Raw genomic sequence first — 21515 nt, 5'->3', positions numbered from 1 at the left:
GCTTGTAACATACATGCAGTTACAGTTTTGGCCAAATAAGATCTATAGCTAATTTTTGACATTGAAAAGACCTTGAAGAGTATTCAGTCAAGGAGAGGTTTTGGTTTAAACGTCTAAAAAACTCAATGCTTTGCATCATAGATGCTGTGAACTATTCGTTTAAAGATTAAATTTGCTGAATGTAATTGCAGATGCTGTATTATTCCTTGATTTTATATATAAACAGGAATTTTTAATTTAGCATCCTTGTAACTTAGACCACTTCGCTCGTTGTGCAAATACATTGTGTATTTTTTTACTGTCTTTTTTTCAAAATTGTGTAAAAAATTATGTAGTCGAAAATACATAGATTCATGCTGCCTTACATGAAATGTTATATGCCTGTATCATAAAAAGTAAGCATTGGAGGAGTGAAATTTATTTCAATGACATGCCCTAGCTTTTGGCACACTCCTTTCTTTAATATGTATTCAAACTTTTGCAACAACTCAAAGAAAACTATATTGAAAACGTCCTCAGAAAGATCGAAGCGTATCGTCTGAGTCACACAAATTGGCTCATAAATACTTTTTAACCCATAAACAAACATTCTGGTAGAAATCAAACATTATTTGTGAAGCAAGGACTTAGTCTGATTTTAATTACAGGTTATATACGCCGATCCCGACTTAATCATAAATGATAATTAACTATTTGTTATTAGTTTCAACCTAAAGTGGTAGATAACAACAAATTTACCACCTAAATGCTTATAAAATTTTGTATCTAAACTGCATAAAACTGGCTAACATTGTAATTTGATCTACTCATATTCTTGTAGTATCTTGTATTTTTGTAGTACCTAGTGTCTTGCTCTTCCTTTTCTCATAATGATTAAAGTCCTCAGGATGTACCAACCCTTCAAGGCTTCATTCCTTGGCGGTCAAATTTTCTTAAAGCTGGGTGTCAAATTATTCAAAAAGTTTCAATGATTTCTTTAGGGTTTTTCTGCTATATACGGAATGAGGCCACAATTGATGCCGATGGAGTTTATCATTTATTTCATTTCTTGATTCTTTAGAGAGTTCGTAAGGTGTTTTCTTTCTGTGGACAGGCATGTACAACCAAACAAGAACCTAAATCTAAGAACTGAAGAACATTTTTCATTCTAAAGTGGTCCCTTTTTAGAACAATAGAACGTCATATCAATCTGAAATAAAATATCGTATAAAAGCTATTTTTGAATGGAGATTCATTCAGACATCTTTATGGAGGAAAAAAGAAACTTATGTATGTTATTAAAATCTCTTGCATGGCGAACTGGGTACAAAAGACCTATGGCGGTATTTTGAACTACCTTATCTGTTATCTGATTCTCAACGATGCCTATAATAGATAAGATCATGTTGAAATTTAAAATAGATTCAATTTATGAATGTTTAATTAAAAGGATTATTTATTCAGCTCTAGACAATAGCACACACATAAAAAGTATGCGATACAAATGTCTATGTTCCATATCTTACAATCATAGGCAGCGCAATAGTGCTGCCTAAGTAAAGAGTGATGTTGGCACAATGTATTATTATTATTTTTTTTCTTGGTCTTAGACCAGGGCACTTCGAATCGAAGGAGTTGTAGAAACTTCAAAAAGGGCTCATTCAATTGGAAATTGGATTGGCTAGTGTCATTTTTAATAGTCGAAAGTGATTGAAGGGCAACTAGCTCCCCCCACGCCCATCATTCCCCCAAACACATACACTCAAAATTTTGAGATAGCCATTTTGTTCAGCGTAGTTGATTTCCAGATAGAAAATATGTTTTTGAGGAGGTCACTCCCCCAAAACCCTGAGGGCAAGGGTTTTAAGTTATACCCTGGGGGCATATAAGAACAATGTTGGCCCAATGTATTATTTATTATTTTTTTCCTTTAGACCAGGGCACTTCTTATCGAAGAAGTTGTCGTGGAAACTTCGAAAAGGGCTTATTCAATTGGAAATCAGAGTGGCTTGTGCCCTTTTTAATAGTCGAAAGTGAATGGAAGGAAACTGACACCCCGTCCACGCCTACCATTTCCCAAAACACATCCAATCAAAATTTTGAGATAGCCAGGACCCCCCCCCCCCACACACACAGCCCTCAGGGAAAGGGTTGTAAGTTATGCCCTGGGGGCATATAGGGTTTTATTGAAATCTTTGTCGAAGAAACTTGAAAAAGGACTCATTCGATTGGAAATTCAAAGGGCTAGTGCCCCTTTTAAGTCGAAAGTGATTTGAGGGCAACTAACCCCCCTCTTACTCCCACTTTTTTCCCAAACACATCCAATCAAAATTTTAGATAGCAATTTTATTTAGCGTAGTTGATTTCCAGATAAAAATGATGTTTTTGAGGAGGACACTCCCCCACAGCCCTCAGGGCAGGGGTTGTAAGTTATGCCCTGTGGGCATATAATTTTTTTTTTATAGAAAGCGTTGTCGTAGAAAATTCAAAAAAGGCTCATTCGATTGGAAATTCAAAGGGCTAGTGCCCTTTGTAATAGTCGAAAGAGATTGCAGGGCAAATAACCCACTTCTCACGCCCACTGTCTCCCAAAGCACATCCAATCAAAATTTTAAGATAGCCATTTTGTTCAACAAATGAATGTGCATTGTCAGTTTAATATACATATACTGATATCTAGTAATCAAAAGCTTAATATTATTTCATTTATTAAAGTTATAAAAGTAAAACATTTATATTTTTTTCAGTAAAGCGTAAATTATGTTCTGGCCTTGGGAACCCATATGGGTTTTGAGCCCAACTTATGTTAATTTCGGCTCGTTTTGAATTTGACTCGGTTATTTATTGCAATTTCTGTTCGTTTTGGGTTTCATTTATTTATCGATGCTGATTTGTGGTAGTTTTACACTTGGTAGATTATTTTATTTTAGCTCATTTTTTGTTTAATGAAGTTCTTTACTTTTCTTTGAAAGACTTATTTTGTGGAAAAAGTTATTTTAATTAGTTTAAAAAAAAAGGTCAGGTATCCGGGTACCTTTATTAGGCTATATATGATGACGCTCATGCGTTCTAGGAGCTTGAGAAATTGAGGATAGACGAGCGAAAGCACCAAATTGACCGGTACCATAAAATTATTTCACTTGGGCGTCTGTATTACATAGATTTGTCTCTGGCACAACGATGTATGATAAAATAGGTGGCATCTTAAACAAAATAATTTGAATTATGGACAACATGGACTTAGAAAGTTTGGGAGGTTAAATCTAGGCTATAAGCCATGATTAAATATATTCGCTTTGCATTGTGATGAGAAATTCATTAGTATTTAGTATTATCTTAAGAATTTTAAGGAAAGCTTCTGTTCAGGGACTTTTGGGGGTAAATATCTACCAAATCATATTATTGAGTTAGGAATAAAGTGAATACACCATTCGATGCCTTTTTTTATGCTGATCACGAATATAATAAGCATTTTGGTAAAATTCTACTTTAGCTACTTTTGGCTATCTTGAGAAGGGGTTAGGTTAAGGAAATGAGACTTTCAGGGATGGGTCTACAGGCTTAAGTATGTCCTGGGAAGGTATTTTGAAGTACCTACCTCCACTCCTTCTCCCTTTAGAGGGCCCTGACCTTTGATGACCTTTAAAAATATATGTGTTATAAAAGTGAAAACTTGTAAAATAGATCTTATGCTTAAAATGAAGTACAACAAAATTGTTTTCAGCCTCACAACTTTGCTCAATCCTGATTTATAGTGTTTTAAAGATATGCAAATACATTTCCTAAATTTTGAAAATTAACATTTAAAATGCTACTCAAATAACATAAATTGCATTTTCAGAACTAAAGCCAGAAAAAAAGAAACTGATGACTGAAAATTAAGGTAGAATGTTTTATTGTCAAAATTTCAATAGGTATAGACCTGTCAAGTAGGCAAATTTTAGAACCCTCTAGAAGGAGAAGGAGTGGAGATAATTACTTCAAAATACCTTCCCAGGACATACTTTAGCCTGTAGACCCATCCCTGAAAGTTTCATTTTCCTAACCTCACCCATTTCCAAGATAGGTAAAAGTAACTAAAGTAGAATTTTACCAGCATTTCTATCGGAAATGAATTTTAGCCCCCCCCCCCTAGATAGGCAATACCTACCCAACCCCGTATTGGGCAGAGATAGGGGGGGGGGCTGAAATTAATTTACATTAGAAATGCTTATCATATTCGTAAAAAGCATAAAAAAAGCATCAAATGGTGTATTCACTTTAGTCCTAGCTCAATAATATGATTTGGTAGATATTGACCCTTTTGGGACCACTAGACAAGAGCTCCTCTCCTGAAGGAGCCACTATGAAATAAAAAATAGCAGCAGCCTACCATTTGATTCCTTGTTTTATCCTATTTTAACAATACAACAGTAGTGCTTGTGACAGTCTATCCTCTTAATGTACCTGATTTAGCAATAGAAAGTGGATTTATATTTTTTTCTATAATTCAGCTAGTGAGCTATAATTTAGAAAGTGAGCATATAACTTGTTGCCTTTATTTATGCTCTTCTATATTTGTAAGAATAAGGGGTAATTTTTTTGTTATTCATATTATTGACTTACAAATAAAGTAAACATAGCCTACCACTTGATGCCTTTTCTTATGCTCTTTCCAAATAGCCTATAACAATCATTTTTGTTGGAAATAAATTTTACCCCCACCCCTATATATACCAATTAAGGGTATATATTTGCACATTAGGGGTGGGGTGGGTGTTGGTAAATTTAATTTCTGATGTAAATGAGCGGTAAGTTAAAACTTTTCCCCCACCCCCCTAATGTGCAAGTATATACCCTGAATGTGCAGGTATATATAGGGGTGGTCAGTAAAATTCAATTCTGACAAAAATGATTGTTATATTTGGAAAGAGCATGAAAAAAGGCATTGAGTGGTATGTTTACTTTATTTATTAGTCAATAATATGAATAACAAAAAAATTACCAAATAAGGCATTAAAAAGTGGTATTACATTAAAAATATGGTAACTGCAATTATTCTGCATGTTATCAAGTAAGAACTAGTTTATCAACATTTTCCTTCTCAACAGCCCCAATTCTGGGCCTATAAAAAAAGAAGAAGAAAAGAGGACACATAAGTGGTACCCATGCCAAAATGTGATTTTCCTTGTTATTCATAGGGGGCTTTAAGTCTCCTGTTTAGGGTTTTCAACAAAGATGATTCAACAATGGGCTGATATCATTTTTGATGGGTTTAAGGCTCTTTTCAAAAAGTCCTACAAATTTATTTTTAAAATAACATTTTATGGTACTATCCCATTATATGGACCTCTAGGGTTAACTTCTGTAGAGTAGGCAATGATAAAACCTATTTTTAACATGTTAACCACTTTAGAGTAGGCTTGTGTTTTTTTGGGGTTTAGGGGGGGGGGGAAAGGTACTGGTACCTAGGTTAGGTGGTATATTTAATATATGATATGCTTTACCCCCCCCCCCTAATGTGCATATATTTATAGCCCAGATTCGTTTCTAAACTATTATATATTCATCCTATTTTATTTCATTAGCCCCATATAATGGGAAAGTACCCATTTTACTGTTAAAATTAATCAAAATAATAATTACCATTCCTGTATCAGATAAAAATTGTATGTTTATTATTCTCTGGACAGTTTTTTTAGAAATGCATTTGTAACTTTGTGGTTACTATGAGCTGTTTTGAGCCCCTTTAAGGGCTAAAAAAATGCCTGAGAACTGATTATTATATTTGGAAGGACAATAAAAAAGGCATCAAGGGATTTATCCACTTTCTTCTAGCTAAATTATGTGGAAAAGTATAGGCTATATTTACACCTTAGAATATATACAAAACTAAAAGAAGATGCTAAAGTAACAAAATTTTTACTTTACACTATAATGTGTAGAATATTTGGAACAGCATTAAAATTTAAACAAGCAGAAATTACTCCATGTATGAGCAGGGCTATCCTCTCCTAAAACCCTCACTAGCCACAGTAATTTTTCTTAGTTCTTTATATATTTCTTATTCCAGTTCAAGGGCCCTTGTGTTTCAGCAGTTGTTCTTAAAAATTGTGATTCAAGTCAAACTTCAGCATGAAGAGCAAGGAGTTGAGGAATGGACAGGCTCCCTCATGAGCAGATTATTTTCGTTTTTTTAGAGTTTTAATGTTGCTCCTTACTTTAAGTTAAAAAACATTTTTTTAAATTTAATTTCTGATCATTTTTTGAAACATACTCAAATCTAACCAAAAAATAATATGGGCTACTGGTCCTATAAACCCCAATTTCTATTTGTTAAATCATATATAGGCTATCAATTATTATAAGTTGATGTGTAGTGTCCCACTTCTTTAGTTCTTCTATTTAAGAATTAAAATGTTGAATCAAGGTTAAAAATTTTCACAAAATTAGAGTATTTAGTCAAAAATTTTTATGGACAATAGTTTGTAATTTGGGGCAGTTTATATTACTGACGTATGTATAAGGTAAACATACCATTCAAAGCATTTTTAATTATCTTTCCAAGTATAATAATTGCTTTATTTGGAAATTCAATTTTAAGCCCTTTACAGACCCTCAACAATGACACCCTTGTCTCTTATTTTAGATACCACTTATATACTGCTGTTCATGGGCCTACGTAGCTTCTTCACTAGGGGGGGGGGGGAGGCAGCCTATTCTGTGATAAAGAGTGGGGGCTGAAGTTATATTGGAAGTTCAAAAAACCTTAAATTGCCAGCAAGTTCTATCATACCTTTGAAATCTTTATTAATAAGTAATCATCAATAAGCTTCAGCATTAATCAATCTTCTTGGATTAGAGTTAAATCTTTCCAAGACATTATAGATAACTGCTTCTTGTTTGACTTTCTGTCTTTCCAGCTGTTTATTTCCAGCTTCTTCAGCCATCTACCTTTCATCAACTGCTTTTTTAGCCATCTACCTTTTTTCAACCATCTGCTTTTTCAGCCATATCTAGTGTAAATTTGAGGTTCCTGGGGCGGGCAGCAGCCCCCCCCCCCTTCCGTATGCCCATGCTGCTGTTTGCATCACTGGTTTAAACTGGTTTACTTATAAATTGAATCAGCTGTGACAAAATCAAGAACCAGAAAATACATGGGAAATATATAGTTTGGACTATATATTTGCACATGAGGGGGGGGGGGTAAAGTATAGTAGAGTTACAGATGAAATGTGTTAACTACAATTATTCTGCATATAATGAAATGAGAATTGTTGTTTTCAACCTTTTGTATAGCCAGAAATAATAGAAAAAGGTATCATCTTGGAGAGTTGGTAATGGGATTAAAATTGAATTTCTGAGTAAAGCCATTATTATAGTTAGAAAGAGCATAAAAAAGGGATTGAGTTGTATGTTCACCTTATTTGTACATCAGTAATATAAACTGCCCCAAATTTCCCCAGTAAGTTTGTTGAATAAGTTTGGAATAATGTTTTTGCTTCAGAATTTGGGTGGACAGGGAGAGGTATTATTGTTTGTATGGATGGAATGTTTGCAAGACTTTTGGTCTTCTATGTGACTGAACCCATTGCAACATCTCTAATAGGGTCACCTGATGTTAGGGTTATCATATTGTATATATATATATATATATATATATATATATATATATATATATATATATATATATATATATATATATATATATATATATATATATATATATATATATATATTTCAATACATTGCGAAATTGGAAAAGAAAAATATTACCATTTAAGATTATTGGAAACAAAGCTCCTGGTAGAACTTGACAACCTCAAATAAATATCCTGGTAAAGCTCAAGATTACCTTAATTTGCACTTTGGAGCAAAAAAGATACCCAACCTTCCTCACTATTTCCATCTCTGAGCCAGTAGGCACATGAACATGATATTTTTTTCTACATAGAAAAAGTTTAGTGCAATGGGATAGGCACTGTTACCCCCTCTCTAGCGTCAATAATAAAGACATATGCTAAAAATAGTCCCAGGAATCAATGGCAATTAGATATTAGTTTCCTAATCTCCACCCTCCCCTCCTCTTCCCCAAAACTCATTCTTTTTTTATCTGAAGGCTCAATGAGAGCTAGGATATTTGAGGCACTCAATCAACTTGGTTAAATCATGTAATAAGATAAATATCCATATAAACCATTTATTTTGTAGTACTACATGACTTTCCAGGAACAAATGTGTCACCATGTGACATTACTTCCTCTGCAACTGGGAAGCTCAATATACAGTTTTTTGATACTTTTCAATCAATGCACTCTATCAGAATTTTCAATCAATAGTAAAATGGTCCTTTTAGGGCAAAATTGTAGTTTGATGCTATATATTGACCAAGAATACAACTTTCCTGTGGCACAATCTTTTTGCTCTCATCAAAAGGCAGTATAATTTTTAATTACCATTTGAATGAGCCTTCCTCCAATGTTCTGTGACTATTAGTTTGAAATGATCACCCCTGGAAAAAAAAAACACTTCTGTGATCATTCTTTTGGGAAAAAATGTATTAGGCCTATTCCAAAGGTTTGTAAATAGGTGCTTAATACCTCTACAGTTTGGTTTTGGGATAATCTGAAGCTAAATGGTATGCTTTTTGTCAAGATTGCTTGCCTTTATGGGGGTGCATCTCTTCTTTAAAAATTAGGAAAATTTCCTCAAGCTTGTAGCTTTAGGTGGGAACTATTAAACTTAATGATTTTCACATATTTGGAATCAAAATACAAAGCTAATTCTTTTAAGCAATTTAATGTTATCAAAATTCTGATATTTAGAGTTTTGGTTAGGGTGAATCGGGGAAAGTCCGACACCTTAACATGTTTTTTTTTGTTAAATTGACTCTCAAGATTTTTTTTTATGAGTATTTCATATCATCTTCTATCAACCTTTTTTTTACAACAATTTTCCATATTATTCACTTTCTGATTTTCCCATATACTTTGCTTGTAGCCCATCACCAGGTCTCAGAGTTGGTGCAGTCTGCTATGTTGGACTTACCCCAGCTTTGGGGGAAGTGCAACATATCCTACTAGCTTTTTTCAACAATATGTCAAAAATAATATGACTTCACCATCTTAAAGGGCATCAAGGAATCACTATAAGTCCATAAGCAAACAATTTTTATGTCAAACTGACTGGCATCAAAAGGCCAGACCATACTTTTTTCTGCTGCTGTGGGGTAACTCCGACAGTGTCAGACTTACCCAACAGATAAACGTTACAAGTATCATAGACGAGGTGCACAAATCACTGAATGTAAATGATTGCTTGTATTTTAAAAAAGAAAAACATATCACACAAAATATGGTTTGACTCCAGATACAAAAAGTTACTCATATATGTTGTAGCTTACGTGTATGTGCATAAAACAAAGATCTACTGACGCTTGCTAGTAACTGCCTTGTACGATACAATAACCTGACGGATTTGGGGTATTTCAAATGGTCCGGTTTTCCCACTAAGTTTACTGGTCCTGCTTAATGTATTTGTCATCTACAGTATCGAAATCGTCTTTCTTTGGCCAATTGAAAGAGTAGGTGGCAAGGCTCAAGCAGTGAAGAAACTTGAGCTTAACTTTTCCCTCGTCAGGAAAGTCTAGAACCCTTCCTATGTAACCTTATTCGTCATTCCTTGCATCGTATCTAACTGCATAATACTCATTTAGCTTGGGAACAATCTTTTGCTTACTGGGTGTCTCCTTGTCATCACTGTCACTTTCTTGAATAGTATCTTGAATACTCTGATCATCCTCATCAGAGCCAATTTCAAGGCTGATGTCTGATTCGCTATCACCCGTATCTCTATTGGCTTCCCTCTTAGGAAATTTTTTTTCGATTTTATACCCTTCCCATCTGAACTTTTCTTCTTCCCTTTGCCTTTTGCTTTCAGATTTTCTTCCCTTTTAAGCACCTCTAGATGTTCTTTTGATGTTATCACTTCTGCCTCTCTTGCAATTTTCTTCCGTTTTTCTATTCCTGAAACTGATGGTAGGTCGGGCCGCTTGATTGAGTGAAGAAGAATCTTTTCAAAAGTTTTTGATTGGTTGCCAAGCAACTTCTTTGGACTAAAGGTAACAGAAAAGGTAATTTTTTCTAGTTCAGTGTTGACAGTGGTTGTGACTTTAGATGTGCCTGAATTTTTCTCCTGCTCCTTTTTCATTTGTGCATAGCGTCTCAACTTGGTAGGTTCAAACTTGGTTTGGTCAATTACGGATGGGTTTACTCTCATTGGAACACTCAGGTCAAAGATTCCAGTTGCTTTGAACGACTTTTCAATCAGACTAGGAGTGAGATAGGTGTCCCATACCTTCGATAAGAGACATACAAAATTCTTCTTTGACAGAATGTTGCCAGGGTGATCCCTCTGCCATTGCGAGAGATCATAAGACACTTTCATTCCCTTGAAAACCACTTTATCGAGAGGTTGAAGCATGTGGAGGTAGCTTGAGAATTGTCACGTTAATTTCGTTTGCAAGTTTTGCAAGAGCAAGAGAAAGCTTTGCAAGTTTTGCAAGAGCATGTGTGCCATGTCCATCTAAGATGAGAAGTGCCTTTCCCTTTACATGAGGAAGAAACTGGAATTCAAACCAGTTCATAAGGAGATCAGACGTCATCCACCCTTTATTGGTAGATGAGTAAGATGCATCAGGGTAAGCTCCATCTACAGGTATCCATGAGGTCCCGGTATTCTTTGCAGAGAAAACTATTAAAGGTGTGAATTTTTCTCCGTTTGTACTGATACAAACCAAGGCAGTTGTATTTTCACGTCCATTACCACCTGTTCTACGAGTGGCTGGTGAGCCTTTGGCTCCAGCAACTTTCGTGTTGCCAGGATCCCTGCAGAAAGATGTCTCATCCAAATTAAACCAGCACTGGGGCTTGTCAAGAATATCCATCGCCGTGGCAGTTTCATATAACAGCTCATAAAAACCATACATTATGAAGGGGTCAGATTGCTGTAAAAGTCTTTTGCTTTCTAACCTCTCTGGTTTCTTTAGTGAAATTTTGTTTCGGCACTTGAACCCCACCCACCAGTCATGACCAGGTCGGTTGTCCTTAAATCTTGTTTGAACTGTGTTCTTGATGAGATATTCTTGGACTTGGTCAAAAAATTCCTGCTTGCTGAGACCTATGCCCCACTTTTCAAAGTATTCAGAGACCCTGAGCCATATCCTTTTCTATTTCAGCAGGAATTTCTTGACTCCTCCCTCCACCACAAACTGTTTTTTGACTTTTGTCTTCTTCATAAGATGGTCATGCAAGGTAGTGCGCGGTGTTTGAAATACTTTCGAAGCCTGTAGCATAGACATTCTCTTTGAAGATATCTCTGCTAGCGCGTTTTGTAGCTGAGTTGCATCATATGTTCCTCCAACCCCGCGTTGTGTTTTCCAAACATAATTTCTAGGCATCTAGAAAAGACAAAGGAATTATGAATGAATGGATGACTTTATTCGAAGGGGAATTATGAATGAATTGATGAATGAATTGATGAATGTATTCGAAAACCTGTCACAAGCAGGTGTGCAAAAAATTCCAAAACAGCCAGTAGCAGAATTCCAAAAGCTGCCAACACTTTAGCAGCAAAATCCGTGATTTGACAGGTTTTCTTTGAGCAAGAAGTATTTCTATAGGTAAAATTTTCAGAAAAGTAACTCATGTAACTTAGTATAGCTTGCGGTTAGAAATATCAATAGTTTTCTTAATCATATTTAATCATATTAAAGTACTGTCTCATATTTACTCTAATACTGCTAATGGTGTATAGTATTCAAAGTATCAAGTATACAGTATATAGCTTACTGCTGGTAGTTTATGGATTGAGTTGTACACTCCAATGATATTGGTATTATGAAAATAATACACACCCAACTGCATTCTTAATATTCATTGATCACTGTACTACAACTATAAAAAGGTCAGTATACTTTTACTAGCATAGGAAGAAAGGTCAGTAATTCAGTAATCTATGTCTGATTTGGATGTGTAGTAAATAATTGAGACATAAACTTTTGAAAATAGTGAAAAAATTATTTCAAGTCAAGTGAAAGTAATAGTTACTAGGGGTGGATTGTCGTCAGTGATAAATCACTAGGGGTGGCAACCCTGAAAGACAGGGGATTTTTGGGGAACCGATTTTGATAATGTTTATGAGAAGACAGATTTTGGGGGAAATCCCCAAAAATTTGGGGATAGTGGAAGCACTGGTATTTTTGAAAAAAAAATGCCAACAAATTTTACAAGGCCATGAAAACTGTCCAGTAGCATTGCTACTATGCTATCCCACTTTTTGCACGGCGGAGCACGACTTGTGTTTTGACACCTTTTCTTTGAGCAAAAATTATTTTATATGTAAAAAGGGTATTTTCAGACAAAATCTGCCAACAAATTTGATACCAGCCAAGTAGCATTTCTACTTTGCTACACTTTTTACACGGCAGGTCACAAGTAAAGGTTAAGACGAAAAAAAAATTACAGGGGAGAAAGATAAACGAAAGCAGGCACAGAACTGCAATTCATGAATGATCAACACAACACTACAGTCCATTAAGTTAGTAAAGCCATCTAAGGATGGTTACTGGCTTCAACCTTTATTATCTAAAGCTTAGAATCTGTTCTACCATTTAAAATATCCATCTTTGGTAACATGGGGTAAGTCCGACACCCCAGCCAAACTTCCCCCGTAGGGGGTAAGACCGACATGTCGGACTTTCCCCAGATGGGTTTTATCGGGGGTAAGACTGACACCCCTCTTATCTGTTCAACTAATAACATTAGCTTGTTTTAAAAAATCAAGACGATGCTCCTGGTCTTCTAGTTTCTAAGAAATGAAAAACAAATTCTCTATCTCTCTTACTTTATAATCTGCATAAGTTTAAGTAAAGTCAGTTACCTGTGTTCCTAAAAAAACGCCGTCCAAAAAACTTCAAAACCCTCTGAACAGAAGGCGTGCTAACTCTGCCAGAAGTTGATGGCACTGTTGCCTACTGCTACTAATATGGAAGAAAATATGAAAGCCTCCCACAGATACAATGGACCATAGACAAATTGAAGGTCGGTATCGGACTTACCCCACTGTCGGACTTTCCCTGATTCACCCTACTATTGGTTTGAGTTGCTCCTTAATTTCAGTTTGCTACCACAAACTGTTTGATTTTATCCATCAATTTCATTGAAAGTGCTTAGATAGAGTGGTTTTCACAGGTCAAGAGTGCAGCATACCCATTTTATCAAAGAACACATGGTATACCATGAGATGATAAAAATGAAGAAATGTATTATTTGGGATGATCATGCAGCATCACCAATGCAGCAATTTTATTATAAATTGCATATAGTACTACAATATGCTACTAATAGCATAGTATTACTATATACTAGTATGTAGTACTAAGAGTAATACTACTGCTCTTTTTATTTTACAGTGTTTCCTTCAGAAGAGCTCCTCTCATCTATTGGCACTGCTTTTTGTAATGTAGTATGTTGTTGAGCTAGGTGAATCAAACTTTCAGAAATGGATTTAGGCTAGCTTATGGTCTAAATTAGGGCTCAATGGTGTTTTGGTAAATAGCATGATAATTAATCAAGAAGCTATTTTCTAAGGAAATATCATGAAAAATGGCAAAAAGAAGTTGTTTACCTATTTAAATTTTATCTTTTTATCCTTTATTAATTAGTATATGCATTACCCACAAAAAACTGATTGTAATTAGAGTTTTTTTTTGTAAATACGTAATATGTATATTAGTTGGTAAAAGATACAAACTTAAAACCAACATAGGTAAATTGTTGTTCCCTGGTCTATTTTTTGTTTGATATTTAGACTAAAGTAAAGTAGGTTGTCTGTTAGTGGCATGCTGTGTCTACCCTTTCACAAAAACCTGTTAAGATGATTACTACCACCAGCTTGCAAAGGTCTATTTTGCATTGCTTAGACACAGTAGCAACAATTTACCAGGGGAGGGGGGGGCACAGTGAATATTTTAAAATTTGGAGGAGGGTTGCTTTTTTGGGGGGGGGGAGGGTCTCCCCCTAATTGGCACCACTGCTTAGCCAAGTTTAGAAAGCTTTTGCTGTTTTCTAATTAGTGCTTGTCAGTGGCTCAATAGCAATTGCAAAGATAATATCTAGCATAAGTAACTGCATTACAATCAAAACCACATTCTGAAGACAAGTGAGGATTAACATTACTAGTTGAATAGAAATCAGATAGGAAGAAAAAAAATATACAATTAGATTTTCTATTCATTGCTTTTCCAAATATAATGATTACTACTGGTCCAATCCCCTTCCTCCCAAACCTCCAATGAGGCTAGATGTATGCTAGGCCTATGGTATGTTCTTAAGTTTACTGAATTTTTTGTTTTGTAATTTTTTTACTTGTTTCACACCAACAGGTGGTACATATTGCGCCAAATAAGGTGAAGTTTTTGAAAAATATCAGTAAGGGGGCTCATTTGTACACCCCTAGTTTTTTTTACCCTCTAGATTCTTAAAACTCATTTTTTGCTATTATAATTTCAATTGATTTTGTTTTGTATTTTCATGGAAAATCAGCAAAATTGTCCTCCATTCTAAATTAAAAAAAAGAAAAAAAAAAAAAAAAAACTGTCCTCCATTCTAGATTAAAAAAAAGAAAAAAAAAAAAAAAAAAATGTCCTCTCCCTATATTTTTGTGAATTGCCACCACTGCATATCCTAGGACTTTATTTGGCTTCATTGGATGGGATGGGACACAATTGTAATGATGAATCCACTATATTCAGAAACAATGTTGAATGACAAATTGAATGGTACTTTCTTTTGTTATGATTTTTAGTTCAGAAAAGACAATGCACTAAACTGTTACCTTGCAGACAGTGGCAGGAACAAGTTGAAGTTAATTGTGAGTAACTGCTCCATAGTTCTTTTACTATTTGAGCCTGGAGCTGTTCATTTTTTTCAAATGAACAGGGTTAACTAAAAAGAAACACCAGCTTTCTGTTTATTTGAGGACTCCAAGACCCAGAGGTTTTTCCGAGAACATTGAAAATAATTATAAATTTTGGGCAAAGGTAATTATATGTGTACCATGTCAAAAGTATTGGAAATTTTATTGAAGAAAGACTAGCTACCACACTAAAACATCCCTACTAAACTAGTAAAACTAGCTTTCCAACTAAAATAGCTGCAATTAAAACCAAATTTCTTTCTTAGTTGATCCTCAGTCTGTTTGGTCATAAGAAGACCTACTTTCTCCAAGGTTATATTGAAAAAATCTATGATCCTTTCTTAGCTTGCTTTTGTCAAGGGGATGCAATTGGCAAAATCAGGACATGCTAGTTGTTTGTTACTGTAGACTTAAATGTTATAGCTGGCCCAATCCTGGTCCCCATAGTCGATGACTAGGGGGGGGCAGAGGGGAGGGAAACCAATGCTGTTTGACTCCAGGCTTTGTATAGAAATATGTTATTTTCTTTTGTGGTCCAAATGGAGCACTCAATACGTATATAAAGAGTTATGATCAATGATACAAAGATACAAGTTTCACTGGAATCCCATAAGAATGGAGGGTTTTCCACTGTGACTCTTGATAGATTGAGCTGAAGCCTTTTTCTGAAATCCAAAGACAAGCTATATCTTTTTACTCCATTTATTGCGGCTCATTTGATTGAAATTGAAAGTTATAGCTTACTTTTTAAGAATCTAAAGACATTTAAAGGTAACTAGCCCCCCCACGCCCTTTTTCCCCCAAACCCATCCGCTAAAAATTTTGAGATAGCCAGTTTTTTGAAAATTGTCCAAAAATTAGATAACAAAAACTCTGCTGTCAACACAACCCTCCAGGGCCTGGGGGGTAGGTGTTGTAAGTGTTGTCCTGGGGTGTATATGGTTCTTATGAAAGGGATTCTAGTATAAACTTCAGAGAGGGCTAATTTGATTGGAAATTAAAAGTAGTAGTTCACTTTTTAAGAGTGAAAAGATATCCTAGGGCTTCTATCCCCCCCCCCACACTCCCTTTTTTCCCCAAGCCCATCCGATAAATTGTTTAAAACTAGCCATTTCATTCAAAATTTATTTTTAGGTCAGATAAGAAAAACTCCTGTGTCGAAACAACCCCCCAAGGCCTAAAGGTAGGCGTTGTAAGTAATGCTCTGGTGGCATATATAGTTCTTACGCAAGGGATGCTCGTATAAACTTCGGAGAGGGCTCATTTGATTGGAAATTGAAAGTTGTAATTCACTTTTTAAGAGTAAAAAGTGATATGAGGGCAGCTAGCCTCCCCCCCACACTCCATTAATTTTTTTCCCAGAGGCACTTCATATAGAAGGGGTCGTTGTACAAACTTCAAAGGGGGCTCATTCGATTGGAAATCAAGAGTTCTAGTGCCCTTTTTAAGAGTCACGATTGATTGGAGGGCAACTAGCCCCCCCAAGCACTTTTTTCCCAAATATATCTGATAAGAAATTTGAGGTAGCCATTTCGTTAAAAATAGTTCGAAGATCATATAACAAAAACTCCTTTACGTATGGCCATTTTGTTAAAAACAGTTCAAAGGTCAGATAAGAAAAACTCCTGTGTCGACACAACCCCCCCCCCCCCCCGCCCGGGCCTGGGGAAGTTGTTATAAGTATTGTTCTGGGGGCATATATGGTTCTTATGGAAGTAATGCTCGCACAAACTTTGGAGAGTGCTAATTTGATTGGAAATTGAAAGTTATAATTCACTTTTAAAGAGTCAAAAGATATCGGAGGGGAACTAGCCCCTCCTCTCCATGTCCTTTTTTCCTCAAACCCATCCTATCAGAACTTTGAGAAAGACATTTTTTTTAAAAACAGTTCAAAGATCAAATAATGAAAACTCTGGGGTTGACACAACCCCCCAGTGCCCAGAGGCAGGCATTGTAAATAATGCTCTGGGGGCATATATAGTTCTTATGGTAGAGATGCTTGTATAACTTCGGAGAGGGCTCATATGATTGGAAATTGAAAGTTTCGTTCACTTTTTAAAGGTCAAAAGAGATCGGAGGGCAACTAGCCCCCCCCTCTCCACGTCCTATTTTCCTCAAACCCATCCGAAAAGAACTTTGAGAGAGCCATTTTTCAAAATGGTTCAAAGATACTCTAGGTCAACACAATCCTTCAGGGTCCGGAGTTAACGTTGTAAGTTATGCCTGGAGGGTATATACTGCTGTTGTGGAAGGAATGCTTGTATAAACTTCAGAGAGGGCTGATTTGATTGAAAATTGAAAGTTCTAGTTCAGGTTTTAAGAGTCAAAGGATGTCAGAGGGTAACTATCCCCCCCACGCCCCTTTTTTCCCAAATGCATCCAATAACAATTTTGAGATGGCCATTTTGTTAATAATAGTTCAAAGATACGATAGAAAAATTCTGGTGTCGACACAACCACCCAGGGCCCGAGGGCAGGCGTTGCAAGTTATGCCCTGGCATATATGGTTCTGATGGAAAGGATGCTCGTATAAACTTCAGAGAGGGCTGATTTGAATGGAAATTGAAAGTTCTAGTTCAATTTTTAAGAGTCAAAAGAGATCGAGGGCCCTTAGCCCCCCACGCCCTTTTTTCCCCAAACCCATCCGATACAAATTTTGAGACAGCCATTTTTTTTAAATGGTTCAAAGGTCAGCTAACTAAAACTCCGGTGTCGACACAACCCCCCAGGGTCCGGGGGGCAGGCATCGTAAGCTATGTCCTGGGGCCGTATATGGTTCTTATAAAAGGGGTGCTCGTAAAAACTTCAGAGAGGGCCCATTTGAATGGAAATTAAAAATTTTAGTTCATTTTCTCAGAGTTAAAAAGATCGGAGGGCAACTAGCCTCTCCCGCCCTCCATGCCTTTGAGTTTATCGGATGGATAAACACATTCGACAAAAATTTTAGCTCATCATTTTGTTAAAAACGCTTCAAAAATGAGGTGTTAAAAACCTGGAACCGACACTACCCCTCAGGGTCCAGGGACAGGCGTTTTAAGTTATACTCTGGGGGTATATATTGTTCTTATAGAAGGGATGCTCTTATAAACTTCAGAGAGGGCTCATTTGATTGAAAAAAGAAAGTTCTAGTTCACTTTTAAATAGTCAAAAGAGACCGAAGGACAATTAGTCAACCCCCGCGCCCTTTTTTCCACAAACCCATCCGATAAAAATTTTGAGATAGCCTTTTTGTTAATAATAGTTAAAACATAAGATAATAAAACTCCGAGGTTGACACAAACCCATTTTTTCAGTTTGATATTGCTACTTTGATACCAGTTTTAATACTTTGATGAACATTTGATTTTTTTAAAGTTTGATTTTGGAATAAGGAATTTTTAAAAACCTGTAACTTTTTGCAATCAAAAACGAACAAAAATCAATTAAAAATAAACTTTCCGAACAAGAAGTTTTTCAAAGAAAAGTAAAGGCCATTTAAAACTTAAGCTCATCAGATACAAATACCTTTTAAAATTCAAAATTCAAGTTTGAATTTTAATAGGTATTTGCATCTGCTGAGCTTAAGTTTAAAATGGCCTTTACTGTTCTTTGAAAAACCTATTTTTTGGAAAGTTTTATTTTAACTAATTACATTAAAAGAAGTTTATTGGAATAACAAACCATTGCAAACATTGGATCTGCAGAAAAAGGGAATACAAGTCTTGGCTCTTCACCAATTTGTCTATCTCTCCATATTAATCACATGTTCAATAATACATTCTATACTAATAGTTACCGCATCCCAGTGACTCAGACCGTTTCTTTGGAATTCGAAAGATATGAGTTCAAGCCACTTTGCGGTAACGATTTCAAAAGAATCAGACAATAAGAAATTCATGTTTTAAGAATTTTTCCGATAAACGAGTTTTGGCTAAATGGAATATGTGTCGGAAAGACCAATGTGAAATTTGTAAAATCTGGCGAAAATCTTGTGGGGACAAAATCTGATATAATAAGACTTTGAAATTTAGGATTTTATTACTAAGGACGTATCTTTTGGATCTAATGTCTTTAAAGATATGTGTTAAAGTTTTGAAACCCATTCTCTTAATAAACGGCCTTCAGATTGTATACCTAAATGTAGGTTGAAACGTAAAGAAGGTGGAAGAATTCGATGTCTTGCAAGTTTCTAAGAAATAAATTTTTAAAGACTAAGGATGAAAGCAGAATAAAATGTTTTGCATGTGCCCACTTTTTATTTGCGACTTTGTCAACTGCCGACTGCGAACTGCCGAGTCTTTAGCATGAAATATGCAGTTTTTCGTAAAAAAATGATTCTATTTTAAAAATAATTTGTTTTAATTACAAAATGTTTTTAACCCCATAAATTTGCTTCAAATGAGCCATTGAACGATTCTCTACGATGTTCCAGTACCAAGCTATCTGTGGAAAAGAAAAAAAGAGAAAAAAAAGAAGAAAAATTATCATATAGAAGGGGACAAAACCGTGATTGAAATTTCTTTGCAGACGCATAACTCGTATAAGGTTTATATTTTCCTGGGAGGTGATTTGTTTAGACAAATGTCATCATACATTTAGGGGGTAATCGACGCCTATTTAATTCCAACACGGATTTTATTTCTTACACTATAACGTCATGCACCTATGCTTTTTGAGTTTTAAAATCTTCATTTTAGCTTTTCTTCACTTTTCAACTTTACAGTAGCAAAAATATTTTATATTGAAGCTTTCAATAAACATAACATGAAAATAATATTTAGACAAGATTAAAAAGTTTTAATAAGAATTTAAAAAGAAACACAACAGCAACTAATTGCTTGTTTGACTTTAGTTTTGGACTAAATTGATCAGAAAAAATGGCTAATAATTTGGAGAATAAGATTATTAGACAAGTAGAGTTCTACTTTAGTGACTCCAACACTGTGAGGGACAAATTTCTTTTAGAAGAGATTCAGAAAAATGAGGAAGGATGGGTTCCTATGGAAACTTTTGAAATTCAAACGACTGGTATCTCTGGCGGATTATCCGTTAGTAGTAGCTGGAGCATTGAGGAGGTCTAAATCTGGTTTGATTGCAGTTTCTGATGATGGCATGAAAATCAAAAGAGTAAAGCCTATACCAGAAATTTCAGATGAGATTAAGAGAGAAATTGTTTTGAGAACAGTGTAAAGCATCAATAAATCTGCAACTCTTGATGAACTTTTAGAGTTTTAAAAAATTCTTGGAGATGTTGAAATAATAACAATGAGGTACTATGGGTTGAAAAAAGGGTCAATATCTACAAAATCATATTATTGAGTTAGGAATAAATTGAATACACTATTTGATGCCTTTTTTAGGTTGATTACGAATATAATAAGCATTTATATACGAAATGTATTTCAGCCCCCCCCCCCGAAATAGGCTATGCCTAACCAAAACGAACCCTGAATGGGCATATATAGGGGGGAGGGGGGCGGAAATAAATTTACGATAGAAAAGCTTATTATATTCTTAATCAGCATAAAAAAAAGGCATCGAATGGTGTATTCACTTTAGTCCTAACTCAATAATATGATTTGGTAGATATTGACCGAAAAAAGAACCGTGCTTTAAAAGTAATGCATTAGTTGAATTTAAGACTAGAGAGGATGCTGAAACTTTTCTGAAACAGGAGAACGTTAAGCATAAGGATGTTTCTTTGTTCAGACAGTGGTATGAGGATTGGTCAGCTGAAAAGCGCGAATCGTTTAGTAAAAAGGAAGCAATGAAGAAAGAGAAGCTGGACAGGAAAGAAAATGAAAAGAAGAATCTGATAAAGGAATTGACAGAAGTACCTGGCTCAATTATACTTATTACAGATCTTGAGGCCTAAGTGTTTTTTGGAACAATATTAAAGATAAATTCAAAACTCTTGTTGACCCAAGTGAAATTAAATCTGTAGACACCATTAACAAGGATGGTGATGTTGCTGGTTATGTACGTTTGACTAATGTTGAAAAAGCCAAAGAGGTTAAAGAGAAAATTGGTAATATTATCGAAATTGATGAATGTGAAGGTAAAGAATATTCTATGAAGAAGCTAGAATATCCTAGAAGGTGATGCTGAGAAAGAATACTTAGAGACTGTTAGTGAGAAAAGAGTGAATGCAAAATCAGGAAGAGGGGATAAGCCTGGTGGAATGAGGTTTATCAGAGGAGGAAGACCATTAAAAAGGCAGACAGTTTGAAGTCATTTGTTTTATTGTCTTTTGTACTGAATTAACTCGCATTTTAAACTAATTAATTTTGTGGTAAAAAAAAAAAAAAATACACATAGGAAGAACACCATCTTTAATGAATAATTCTTATAACCAGTTTACTTGTGCAACTATTCTTACAAAGATAAGAGACATTATCAAAGGTGATTTATGCCTATATTGAACCCATCTGCTCTGAATTCCATTTTAAAGCTCAAGTTTGCTGCAAGCTAGTTTAAGTGCTGAGATTTCTGTATTCTCTGCTAGAGGTACCTGGAAGCAAAGTAACCCATCTACTTTACTTATTAATAGATAACCTGGCAGATCTACTACAATTAGTGAAATATTTTTTTTTCTACATTAT

At 35.2% G+C, this 21515-nt stretch overlaps 1 protein-coding gene and 1 pseudogene across 1 annotated transcript in view; both read left to right on the top strand.

The window, feature by feature from the left end:
* The first annotated feature begins 3213 nt into the window (after positions 1-3213).
* The window catches only part of SWIP (strumpellin and WASH-interacting protein), a 190506-nt gene continuing 172204 nt past the window's right edge, over positions 3214-21515 (top strand). The window contains exon 1 of the mRNA XM_089102346.1: positions 3214-3235. Within this exon, the coding sequence (XP_088958472.1) occupies positions 3214-3235 (22 nt within the window). The remainder of the gene's footprint in view (positions 3236-21515) is intronic.
* LOC148942747 (la protein homolog) lies at positions 19791-20788 on the top strand (annotated as a pseudogene).

Source organism: Artemia sp. Qi Xiang Cuo, chromosome 16 (assembly GCF_049724085.1).
Source record: "Artemia sp. Qi Xiang Cuo chromosome 16, ASM4972408v1, whole genome shotgun sequence".
Taxonomy (NCBI): Eukaryota; Metazoa; Arthropoda; class Branchiopoda; order Anostraca; family Artemiidae; genus Artemia; species Artemia sp. Qi Xiang Cuo.
The sequence above is the reverse complement of the archived record's forward strand: the minus strand, read 5'-3'. Positions and strand labels throughout refer to the sequence as shown.